Genomic DNA, 12,562 nt, shown 5'->3' on the forward strand with positions numbered 1-12,562 from the left:
GGAGGGTGGCCCTGCCGGGTGGCCCAGGCCCCTTCCCACTGGCAGAGGCTCCGGGCTGTGTCCCACTCCTCCCTTTCTTCCTGTTCCCACCCCGCCTCCGCTTTCATCCTCCTCCTCCTGTTCTGTTTCTCCTCGAGTCTGAGGCAGTGTTCTCTCAAGGCCTCGCCTTGCTGGGGTGGGTGGGCCCTGCTCTGGCGGGCAGTATCTGTGCCGTTCACACCCGTGGGCTCCCCGTACTCCCTGTCATGTCCCCGCCAGGAGGCTGACCCTGGGCGGCCCCAGGCCCCGTGCCATTGCCTTGGCAGAGTCACCAGCCACATGGCTCCGTGTCCCTCTCACTCATCGCATTTCTGCTGTCCGGCTACTCGGACCCCTCCCAGGCGCTGAGAGCAGGCGGGTCCCCTGCAAGGACTCACAGGGCATCAGGTGGCGCTGCTTGGATTTGAGATCGTGGAGAGGATTGCAGAAGGCCGGCCCCTGGCATGACCCTGGATGCCCTCCTCCCACTCAGAACCCCTCCCTGTGCATTGGGGTCCCCACTGCCACACAGACCCTCCCAGTCAGGTATCTGGCATCCACCTGGAGGAGAGGGCAAAGCATCTGCAGCCTCTTGACTTCCGACCGCAAGAGGCCGTGGGGACACGGAGGCAGGTCCCGGCCAAGGAGGAGATCCACTTCATGCCCAGAGTGAAGGCGAGTGCCAGCCTCCCCAGCCCCTCCTCTGGGAAGTGTCCAGGCTTCCAGGGCTCTGAGCTGCCCTCGGCACAGTTGTCGACAGATCTCACTCCTGTTTGGTGCCCAAGGAACATTCAGGGAGCCCCTGAGCACGAGCTGGAGCCGGGAGGGACAGCACAGAGTGGGCTCAGCCGATTTCTCCTGGTAAGGGCCAGAGAGCAAACATTTGTGACTTGGCGACTTTGCAGGCCAGACCTTCTGTGTCTTGACGACTCGACTCCACATGGCAACTCAAGACCCCTGCAGATGATAGACAGTGAAGAAATGCGCGTGGCTGTGTCCGTGAAGCTTTGTTTACAGATCCTCAAATCCGGATCTCATGATTTTCACATGCTACCAAATATGATACTTTTTCTGTTTTGAGCCACTTAAAAATGTGAACATTGGCCAGGCACAGTCGCTCACACCTGTAATCTCTGCACTTTGGAGGCCAAGGAAGGAGGATTGCTTGAGTCCAGGGGTTTGAGACCAGCCTGGGCAACATATTGAGACACCATCTCTACAAAAAATTTTAAAATTAGCTGGGTGTGGTGGTGTGCTCCTGTGGTCCCAGCTACTCAGGAGGCTGAAGCGGGAAGATCACTTAAGCCCGGGAGGTCAAGGCTGCAGTGAGCCCAGATCGTACCACTGCACTCCAGCCTGAATGACAGAGCAAGACCTTGTCTCTCCAGGAAAAAAACAAACAAAAAAACATGTAAACACTGTTCCTAGCTTGTGGGTCGTACCCAGACAGGCTGCTGGCAGGTCTGGTCTTTGAGCCAATAGTGGTGGCCCTGGTGTGGGGGCAGCCTCCCCCTTCCCTTTGAGCAGTGGCCTTCCCTCTGCAGCCATCCAGTCACTGCTGCCTTGATCTTGTCCCAGCTGGCGATTGATGGTGCCCACATGAGACCCAGCTACTGAGCACCAAGGTTGGGGGTGGCTCAGCCTTGGCCCCCCACCACGCTCTGCAGAAACAGGCCTTGGAACTGGTTTCTGAAAAGTCACTTCTGGTCCAGAACCTTCTCCTCTAACTGGGCGCCTTCTTTTTCAACACATCCATCTGTCTGTGAGTCTGGGACTCCTGGGCGGTCTGGGCGTCTGTCCCGGCCTCCTCTGTCTTCCCCACCTCACAGCCTCTCTCGGAGAATGTTCCCTCCGCCCGAGTGTTTTCACAGCCCCTCCTGACAGCCCTGCCAAGGTGAATCTGTCTCTTCTGCTCTTGTTATCTGTCCTTTTGATTTCCTGCCTCCTGCGTGCTCCTCATGAAGAGCTGCCTCCTGGTGAGGCTACTCCAGGCGGCCCCCGCAGCACAGAGCTCGTGCACCCCAGCGCCCAGGCCCAGCCAGACGTGCTATTTGCATAATGGTTAATTGATTGTGGCTCAGGCTAATTGGTCAACAGAGCGGATTGCCAATAAACTGGCGCCACGTTCCAGGAGTGGAATGGGACTAGAGGCCGTCTAAAGTGCCTGCCAGGAGGAGATGTGGAAGCCGCTGCACTCACCGCTGCTCGGAACCTTCTTTGCACGCAGGAAGTGGACCCCCCAGAACCAGCCCTTGCGTGGCCTGGCCTCCCTGCCCCGGCTGCCCCCTCGCTTCTAGTCACGACCTGCTCCTCCCAGGAGCCCCCCTCCCGCCGTCTCCCATGCCGCCATCCTGGGGGCTGCCTTCACTCAGCAGCGAGCCCGAATAACAAATGAAGTCAACTTCCCAAGGATATAATTTTCTTTAAAGCCTTCAGTATGTAAAACAAGGCTGATTCACTTTTTTTTTTTTTTTTTTTTTTTAAGTCATGGGGGGTGCTTTTCTCTGGAGAGGCAGATGGGTGACTCACGTTTCAAAGCCCAAGCTGCCCCTCCCTCCACCGGGGTGGTGGTCGGTTCCCCCTGAGCAGTGCCCTCTCCACGTGGCCTGCCTTTTCCCCTGAGCCAGGCTCCCTCCCTGAGGGCATATCTTGGGGCCAGGGCAGCCCTGTCTGAGCATCTGTGGCTCAGGCTGGATCGGGAGACACAGTGGACTGGGTCTATCTCCCAGACAAGGGGCTTGTGGACACAGGCTGGATCCTTCTCTGGTTGGGGGAGCATCCTGGGCCCTGCAGGGTAATGAGCAGTATCCCTGGCCTCCACCCACTCCATGCCAGGAGCTCCCCAAGTCGTGACAACCACAGATGTCCCCAGACATCGCCCAGTCCCCCGGGTGGGAACCCCTGCCCTAGACCAAGGAATGGCGTCAGGGTGGGCGCCGTGCCCTCGCACCAGTGCAGTCCAGCCTTCCCTGCCCTCGTCGTGGCTGTGGGACGGCCCCCATGTGTTTACCAGGTGCCCCGTGGGGTGTGGATGGTTCGGCACAGCTGCCTGAGCTCAGAGGACACGGTCTACTCCCCGCTTGACACCTTACATGGGTCTCTTCCGGAACTAAATCTCGTTGGGCAAGCGTTGGGGGCTGTTTGTATTCTTCCCCCTGATGGATGGGTCGCCTAAAACTGCAGCCTGGCTCCTGGCGGGTGCCCTCAGCCTCCCCACTCCCGGTGGCGCTGTGCGTTCTGGTGCCCCGCCTGAGCCGGAGCCCTCACAGTGCTCTCCGGCACCCACACGGCGCTCCTCCACGCAAACTCTTTCCACGCGAGAAGCGCCATGTGCATGTGCTCCAGCAGGTACGCACTCCCTGCAGGACATCTGTGCACCTGCCTCACCACAGCCTCCCTGGCCCACTGCTGCTCTGTGAGCCTGGCTGGGCCCAGGCCTCGTCTCCCCTACCCCTCCAAGCTCCGTGCTGCCTGTCCCCTCCGGCTCTGCCTTGGCCTGTCGCCCCTGCGCCAGTGCAGGACATCACCACGCCTCTGGCCCCGACTCCTGTCAGGGCTGCCGCACCCCAGCTGCATTCCTGAGCCCTCCCCACCAACAGGGACCTCAGCCCTCAGGGACAGAACCTCACGAGCACAGGGACCTGCCAGCCCCTGCAGGGAGTGTGCAGCCTCAGGGACTCACTCGCTGTCTCCTGTCTCTTTCCTAGAGCTGCCCTTCATTTCCTCAAAGGTGAAATTCCTCAGCACAGGGTCTAGTCTTGGGGGCAGGGAGCACTGGGCCACTTTGGATGGGGGGTGGGCGGCTCTGAGGGCTCAGCCTGGGGCCAGCCTCCCAGTCCTCCCCGCCCTGTGAGAAGCCCTGAGCCAGCGTGGCACTGAGAGCTGACCGTCCCACTCTGGGTGCTGCAGGTGCCTCACGTTACTGGGTGACAGGGCCGGAGGCCGTCCACCCCGCCTGCTGCCATACAAGCTGCAAAGGACACCTGCTTCCACCTTGGAAATATAGTGCAGTTGTCTGGACTGCGTCCCGATATTTGGCTCATAGGAATGAGCCCGGGGCGTCCAGTTAAGCCTGGCAGGCTAAGTGCTTATTTATCTCCACTCTCTCCTGAAACGCAACTGGAACGCAAGAGAGTGAAGTGCAGAGAACGGGAGAGGGGGCAGTGGCAGCTGAGCACGTCTCCAGGCTTTGAAAAGCAGGGAAGGGTGGGCAGGAGACCCCATGGGCCGGCGACCGGGAGGACAGCCAGCAGGGAGCAGCTGGGCTGCACCACGGGGTGGCAGAAAGACACAGTGGGTAGACCTGGGCAGCTCCTGGGGGGCTGCAAGGGGAACTTACCACGGGGCCGCAGAAAGACACAGCGGGCAGACATGGGCAGCCCCTGGGGGTGCTGGGGGGATGTGGGGGCAACCAGCAGAAGACAGTGGGTGGCTCCGGGCAGAAGGGAGGTGCCTTCCTGGAGTGGGCAGTGGGGCCCAGCTGCCAGCCTCACATCCCCCCCACCCCCAAGGCCAGGAGAGACAATAGAGGGGGTGGGGGTCCTCTGCCAGAGAACAAAGGGGCCCAGTGGAGCAAAGCCACATATGCTGATACTGGGGCTCTCCTAAAGTCACAGGCTCCTGCCCTCAGCAGCCCCTGCCACTGCCTTCACCAGGCCCATCTCACACACGGCTTGGCACCGTGCACAGAGGGATCAATGGCCAGGGGGCCCGACACATTGGAGGCCGTGCTCCCATGGCAAAGGCAGGGCCTGCACAGCAAAGAAGGGCAGAGCTCCGAGGAAAGAGGATGCAGTGAGTGCAGGGCCCTGGAGCGGGCCGGGACTTTGCATCATGGAAGAAGAGCCATTGCTGTGAAGAAGAAACATTCCAGGAACGAGTGGCTCTCGGATGTTACCATCTAGAGAAGAGACAAGCCCACAGTGGATTGGGAGGCCCTTGAAGAAGCCCCTCCCACAGCACTGACTGACAGGGAGGCCCTTGAAGAAGCCCCTCCCACAGCACTGACTGACAGAGCTGGAAGATAGGAAGGATCAGGAAGTCAGAGGTATAGTCCAGGAAATCTAGCCCCTGATAGGAGTTTCAGAAAAAGAGAAAAGAAAAGTGTCCCCGGATCCAAAGACTTTGCATTTCCAGGTTAAAAAGTCCACCCAAGAATAGAAATTACCCAAACCACAATGCATCGGCTGTGAAATTTCACAACTCCTGGATTAAACAAAGGCCCTGAAAGCTTCCAGAGTGAACAGATCACATAAACAGCTCACCAGACTGGGGCTGGGCATGGTAGCTCATGCCTGTGATCCCAGCACTGGGAGGCCAAGGCAGGAGGATCACTTGAGGCCAAGAGTTCGAGGTCAGCCTGGGCAACATGGCAAGATGATGTCTCTACAAAAAAAAAAAAAAAAAAAGAACAGGAGATCGTATTAGCATTGGATTTACAGTCTTAATGCCACAGCTAAAAGACAAAGGAAAAAGGCCTTCAAAAGTCAGAAGAGGAATAATTCTCCCCAAATCTTTTACCTAGCCAAATTGTCAAGAAATGTGTGAGGGGAATAAGGATCTTTTTAGACGCACAGAGTCTCGTATTCCACCTCCTTTCTCAGGAAGCTGCTGCAGGATGTGCTCCAGCTTAAAAAGAATGTAAACCGAGAAAGCCATGGGATTGCGGAAACAAGATCTAACCCAGGAGAGTCAAGGGGAGTCTCAAGATCATGGGAGAAGGAACCAAGACCCCCAGGGGTGTCATGGAGAGAAGGGGACACCCTGCATAGGGGACCCCAACAGGAGTTTAAGAGCAGTGGCAGGGAGCTCAGAGATACCAAGGAAGCTAGGCGTCCAAAGCAGGAGGCCAGTCCCAGACCCCAGGGTGGGGGCAGGGAATGCGGCCCGAGTTGCTCTGTGGCTCATGGATGCACATTGTTTATGGGGCATAAAAGCGTAAATGTGGAATTTGGCTGCAGTGGAAGACGGTGGCAGGTGCAGGGAGAGAAGGGGACGGTCATGGAGGTGAGCAAGGATGGCCACACCTTCAGCACCTGTGCCGGGAGCCAGACCCAGGAACAAGGGGGATGAAGGCATCAGGGTCAGGAAGAGGCATGCTCTTAGGACCCCACAGATGTCCCAAGTGATGGTTGCCCCTCTCTCATGGGCTGTGCCCCCCTTGCTGTGTCTGTGCCCCCCTTGCTGTGTCTGTGCTCCCCTTGCTGTGTCTGTGCCCCCTCCTGCTGTGTCTGTGCATCGAGCCCTACCCAGTTCCATGTAATGTGGGAGCCAGGGGTCTCAGCCTGGCACTGCTGCAGGTAGGAAAGGGCTGGGCTGCAAGGATGAGGCCCCAGAGCTCTGGTTGGGTACCAGGATGGTCCTAGGGCCCTCTGTGGCAGACACAGTAAGGCTTGAAGGCTGTGGGGGTGCCCCTGGAAGGCTGTAGCTGGGGAGGGCCATGGTCAGAAGCAACCTCTAGGGTGGGTTTTCAGGGTGGGGGTGGAGGGAGGGACTGCAGTGGGTGGGAGAAGGAGCTGTGGAGCTGGGGGCAGCCGATGCCAGGTGAGTGGCATGGGAGGGCGCCCTTCTGCTGGTGTTGTCTGGGACTAGGGTGGGTCCACTGTGGGATCCCGGCTCTACAGCCCTGGGGCATTCCCAGACCAGAAGGGCAGCCCACCTTGGGGTGACAGTGGTGACAAGAGCCAGTTGCACCCCAGCGCCGGTCTGAAGCTTCCTCCTCCTGAGCCTGCTGTCTCCACGTGGGGCAGGCACCTGCATTTCCCCAGCCCCCGAGTGGAGCCTGAGGCTGCCTGCCCGGAGCCGTCCTTGGGCTGCTGTTGTGGAGAACGTTCTCTGGAGGGCAGAGGCCGCTCCCGTGTCCCCCACCCACCTCCTGCTCCCTGTGTTAGTGACTCTGGCCCCACGCCCGCCCCTGCCTGCCTCCCACCGCCGCCAGGCTGCCCCGCAGCGACCTTGTGTGCACCATGCTGTGTGATGCCATGCCTCTGGTCCACCCGCTTTCTGCCTTGAGTCATTGTGGTGGGCCATGCTGCAGACATCGGGGAGCACTGATTCTAGCGAGTTAGGCAGCTGAGGAGCAAGGAGGGCCTGCGTGACTAGTGTTCTAGGAAGGCTTCCTGGAGAAGGTGCCCCAGAAGCCAGCATGGAGCACAGGGCGGGCAGAGTGGCTGGGAGCAGTGGTGGGCAGGGGTCAGGTCCAAGTGTCCTCAGGGAGCATGGGCTGCTGCTGGCCCATGTGACAGCCTGGCTCAGGCAGAGGTGAGGAGGTCCTGGTGACAGAAGCCCCGCCAGCGGGCCCACCCCACCCCCGTCAGATGAGCCTGCCCCACCGTGGTGACCACTTGGTCCTTGGAGGGGCAGCTGCCACAGGGACCCCCGTGAGATTGAGGTGTCCGAGTCTGAGCCCACAGGGACAGGGGACACGGGAAGCACCCAGAAGCCGCAGCCAGCATTGGCGATTGTCCCGGAAAGACTGGCACTCCCAGCTCTGCCTGGCTGCTGGCGGGCTTGACGTGGCTGGATCTCAACTGGGGAAGGAGAGAGGCCACTGGGGAGCCTGGCTGTGCGGCCTCGAGCTCATGGCCTAGTGAGGCCCCTGGCCAGGCCGAGGCTTAGGGCAGCTGCAGGGGGTGGGCCTGAAGGAGGTGCAGATATCACACGCCCGGGGGAGGCACTAGTGACCAGCCAGGCCTAGGCTTGTCTGCGCTTCCGGCCTCTGCCTGAGCCCCCGGGGAGCCACCCCCTCTGCGTCTCCAAAAAGCTTTTGCTTCCTTCCTGGAAAGACTCTGGAGGTCCCCGGGGGAACCTGGTGTGAGGCCCTGGCCACTCAGCTGCACATTCACCTGGCTGTCACTTTTCCTCCCTTTTTCAGCGCCCCCCTCCCCCCCCCATTTCTAAGAAGTCCTAGCTCAGCCAAGCCTGTAAACCTCAGGCTGAATCCCTTACTTGGGGCTGGTGTGCAGGGACCGGGACCTCCCCGATGTACCCCGGGATTGTGAGTGTCCAGGCTGGGCATACAGGATGCACCTCCTCTTGGCCCACGCCTGCCCTGTGAACAGATCCTGGGCTCAGGGCGCAGAGGAGGCCCTGGCAGGCCCTGGGGTGTGGGCACAGGTCAGAGCAGCGGAGTGTGAGCTGGGGCTCCCATGCGCCTCACGGGCTGCAGAGAGAGAACCCAGGGAGTCGGGGACAGAGCCAGGTGCCCAGGACCAGGCGTCCTGGGGAATTGAGCAGAAGTCCTAGAGAAAAAACCCGTGAAATTTACATTCTAGACAAATTAGTCTGAAAGAAAACAGACACTGGAAAAAGACTGAGGAGGAGAGGAAACCAAGTCTAGAGAGGAAGAAAGAGCAGACCAAAAGGCCGGGGCTGTCGTAAGTGTCTTTTTCATTCCGTTTGTCATCTAGGCATTTTCCATGAGCTGCTGTTTCCCTCGAAGCTCACACTCCCTGTGTCTCTGTCCCGTGGCACACGCGGCTTCTGCCGCCCTGTCCCACCCGTCATCCCCACCTGGTGTCAGTCGGCTTCCCATCTCCAGCTGTCATCAGCGTCCCCCGCTTGACACCGTTCCCACCGTGTCCATTGCCCCGTCTCCCTTTGGTCTCTCCTCCCAACACAGCTCCTGCCCTGCAAGAGCAGAACCCCACCCAGGGTTCCCTTTACCCCCGGCCTCCAGCCAGGAGGACCCTGCTCATGGAGCACTCTTCTGGGGGTGGGCGGGGGCTGCGTGCTGCCGGACAGAGTGCACAGACCTGCGGCTCTTCCCTGCCTGGTCTCCCCTCCTGCCTGATAAACCTCCCTCTCCAGGTCTCACCGGAAACGGAGCCAGCCCAAGAAGCCGAAGCCCGAAGACCCCAAATTCCCCGGGGAGGGTACGGCTGGGGCGGCGCTCCTGGAGGAGGCTGGGGGCAGCGTGAAGGAGGAGGCTGGGCCAGAGGCTGACCCCGAGGAGGAGGAGGAGGAGCCGCAGCCACTGCCACACGGCCGGGAGGCTGAGGGCGCAGAAGGTCAGTCCCTGCCGGGCCAGGCCTGGCACCGCTGCTTTCCTACCCCCGTGGGCATCTCCTAGAAGGGACCAGTGCCTGCTGCAGCCAGAGTCCCCGCTTTGTAAGAATCCAATTCAGCGGCTTTCTTGCCAGGATGGGGCATTTCGTGAAAATAGACATTGTGAGGTGGATGCCGTAAGAAAAGTGCCTCCTTCCCCAGAATTGAGAAGAGCAGTTAACAAGACGCCAGGCACAGTGGCTCCCACCTGTAATCCTAGCACTTTGGGAGGCCAAGGTGGGAGGATCACTTAAGTCCGGGAGTTTGAGACCGTGTCTCTATTTATGATAAAATTTAATTAGGCTTGGTGGCTTGCACCTATAGTCCCAGCTACTTGGGAAGCTGAGGTGGGAGGTTGAGGCTGCAGTGAGCCGTGTTTGCACCACTGCACTCCAACCTGGGCAACAGAGCAAGACCCAGTATCACAAAGATAATAATAATAATAAAAGATGGGATGCTGTATATGGCCCAGATGCTGGAATGCGCCTGCAGCGGCCGTGGTCGCTTGTGAGCAGAGGGCCGGTCCTGACTGTGAGCTGGGGCTCCCGTGAGCAGGTCTCCCACCTGCCCTCGGGCCCCCCCACTCTCCCAGGGCTGGCAAGACAGGGGGTAGCCACCTTCCCACAGGAGTGTGAACCAGCAGTTGTGAACGGGGTGCGGGGGGCCGGGAGGCAGCCTCAGAAACATTCCCTTCTCCAGGGGGAGCTTTTGGCTGTGGAACTCCCACCTGTGAGTGTGTAAAGGTTCCTGTTCCAGGGTTGACGGCATTTTGTTTCTGGTGACTGGGTTTTATCTTCTCAATTTAGAGCTTTAGCTGCTTGGGAGTCCGCGCAAAGTGGCTGTTCCCAGCTAGGGCCCCCCACTGGGAGCCCTTCCCTTTCCCACCCACCCGGGCGCCCTGCAGGGAGCAGGTGTGTGGGGTGTGCCGGCCAGCCTGCCTCCCACCAAGGGCTGCCCCTGGCCATAGTGCCTGAGGCCCAGGTCATGGGGGCCACATTCTCCAGAGGGTCCTAGTCCTCAGTTTCCCTCTGTGTGAGCCCAGCATGACCTGGTCTGCCTCCGAGGCGTCAGGTCTCCAGGACGTGCTGGTGCCCAAGGTGAATATTGTCCTTGGAACGTGGCAAGAGGCCCAGCTGTGGTGCCATTCAGCAGATGTGAGGTCCCTCCCACCTGCCAGGGGCAGCCGTGGGGCGCCTGATCTGTGATAATGGGGTCGTGGCACTCGCGGTACTCCAGGAGGCAGGCACGGCCCTGCCCTCCCCATTTACACGGGGCAGGTATTGAGGGTCACAGTTGGCCAGTGCCTGTGGGCCTGAGGCAAGAAAAGTGAGCGTCCCTGGGGGAAAGAGCAGAGGCCGGGGGTGAGTTTGCCACTGACGCGCCGCTTACCCGGTGGGGTATGTGGGCCCTGTGTCTGTTCCGCACACGCCTCAGGAGGGTCTTCCGGCCTAGGGAGGCAAGACGAGGACAGAAGAGGCATCGTGGGTAGAAGGGAAAAGCACAGCTGTCGTGGCACCGTTCGCATGTAGCGACGATTCTCTACTGAGAAGCAGCAAGCGAGTCTACGGGCGGAGCCGCCTGGTGACTTGGGGATCGAGCGGAGCTGCCAGAGATGAGCGACGGGCACAGAAACCCAATCTCGCCCCTCATCTGCGAGCCGCTCACAGCAAACATGGCTCCCAAAGATGCCCCTTACGGTGCTAGCAACCAGAAATAATAAACCTAACCAAAAAATGATCTTTATGGAGAAAATTAGAGGCTTTTTTTGGAAATAAGAAGGAATTCCTAAATAAACAGAAGGATGTACCAGGTGTTAGGAGAGCTCTTGAGCAGACAACTAACGGCTTCCCCCACATTCTCTGCAGGTTCAGTGCAGCCCCACTGGGGATCCCAGCAGGGTTTGCTGATGTAAATGCAGGCGGATGAAAGCCCAAGGCCTGTCAAGAGGCCGGGGCCGCCCTTCCAGAAGGCAGGGCTTGCCACAGAGCTTTCAGGACCCAAGCAAAGATGGCAAAGGGTCTAGGAATAGGAATCCCGGAGCAGTGGATGTGGTGTGAGACCTCAGTCCCCTCCCTCCCCCTGTCCACACTGCGGCCTCTGTGAGTGCCCTGTGGCCGCTGAAATGAACGACCATGACCTTGGTGGTGTAAAACAACACACGCTCCTTCTCTCACAGCTCTGGAGGTCACCAGTCTGACACAGGCCTCACTGGGCTAAAATCAAGCCGTGGGCAGGGCTGCTTCCTCCTGGGGGCTCCAGGGGAGAACCTGTTTCCTGCCTTTCTCAGTGTCTAGAGGCGCCCACATCCCTTGGTTCAGGGCCCCTTCCTCCCCCTTCACAGCCACAGTGCAGCCTCTTCCAGTCTCTCTCTGACTCTTACCCTCCTACCTCCTACCTGGTGAGGACCCTGGGTCCCCGGGTCTCCCAGATGCTCTCCCGTGTCAGGGTCCTTCACTCAGTCCCACCCGAATGTTCCTTCTGCCACGGGAGGGGACAGATTCCCAGGCTCCAGGGATAAGGATGCAGACGCCTTTGGGGTCATTCCTCCGCCTGCCACATGTGTAGGCATTTCTGTCAAAAGAGAACTGGCAGACTGGAAACACAAAGCAGGAAAGTATCTTCATAACCCAAGGCTAAGTGACTCTTTATTGAAGAGCACAAACCAGAAAGATAAAGATGGACAGATTCAGTGACCCCTCAAATACACTGCTGTTTATTGAAGGATGAACCTTTAAGAAAGTGAGAAGACAAGCTGATAGGGAAGATACTCGCCACCCGTCACCGACCAAGAGCAGATAAGAATGCGTGAGGACCAGGAGGGGCTCAGCCCCCCAAGGAAGAGAGCACAGAGGAGGAGACCCCTGAGGCCGATGAGCCCAGCCTGCTCTGGGAAGCGCTGAGGAGACACTGCTGTGTGCTCCTCAGACCACCAGACGTGGAAACACCCACCGTGCCCAGCCCTGGAAGCCGGTGCAGTGGGCAGCCCAGTCCCCTGCTGCCTGGGACCTGCGTGAGTCCAGCTGCATTGGAGACGGACCTGGCCGCATCCAGAGAAGTGGAGCGTTTGCAAACTGCACACCCAGAGCTGCCCTCAGGGCACGTTTCCTGGAGAGACCCTTGCTGGGGGGGGCACTAGGACTGTGCAGATGAAGGGACAGGCAAACTAACCAACCTCCGTCGGTGGAGAGGGACAGGGAATCAGCGCCTCCTGACACCCTCGTCTGCCCTGAAGGCATGAGCGCTGGAGGTCACTGCTCCGCACCCTGTGGCTCCTGAACACGACCTCGCGTGGCACAGGGCTTCTCATATGCTGTGCTCCGTTTGTTTAAAGCCCACAGATGGGGCGGCTGAAATGGCTGAAATGTACAATCTCACACCTGTGGAAGCGGGAAGGTCACGGTCCAGGTGTCAGCCGGGCTGGCCCATTCCGAAGACCCAGAAGGACCTGTCCCAGGCCCCTGTCCTGGGCTTGGAGGCGGCACCTTTGCGTTCCCGTGTT

The 12,562-nt window shown here is 59.5% G+C and overlaps 1 protein-coding gene across 8 annotated transcripts in view; it reads left to right on the forward strand.

The window, feature by feature from the left end:
* KDM4B (lysine demethylase 4B) overlaps nucleotides 1-12,562 on the forward strand; it is a 184,620-nt gene that overhangs the window by 140,919 nt on the left and 31,139 nt on the right. For 6 of the 8 annotated variants that reach the window (XM_055251365.2, XM_063620695.1, XM_063620696.1 and 3 more), the window contains exons 11-12: nucleotides 8,292-8,393; nucleotides 8,827-9,026. In XM_055251365.2, the coding sequence (XP_055107340.2) occupies nucleotides 8,292-8,393; nucleotides 8,827-9,026 (302 nt within the window). Of the gene's footprint in view, nucleotides 1-923; nucleotides 2,467-8,291; nucleotides 8,394-8,826; nucleotides 9,027-12,562 lie in introns of those variants that run through there. The other 2 variants (XM_055251366.2, XM_055251324.2) reach the window with 2 other exon arrangements.

This window comes from Symphalangus syndactylus, chromosome 17 (assembly GCF_028878055.3).
Source record: "Symphalangus syndactylus isolate Jambi chromosome 17, NHGRI_mSymSyn1-v2.1_pri, whole genome shotgun sequence".
In the NCBI taxonomy this organism is placed as follows: Eukaryota; Metazoa; Chordata; class Mammalia; order Primates; family Hylobatidae; genus Symphalangus; species Symphalangus syndactylus.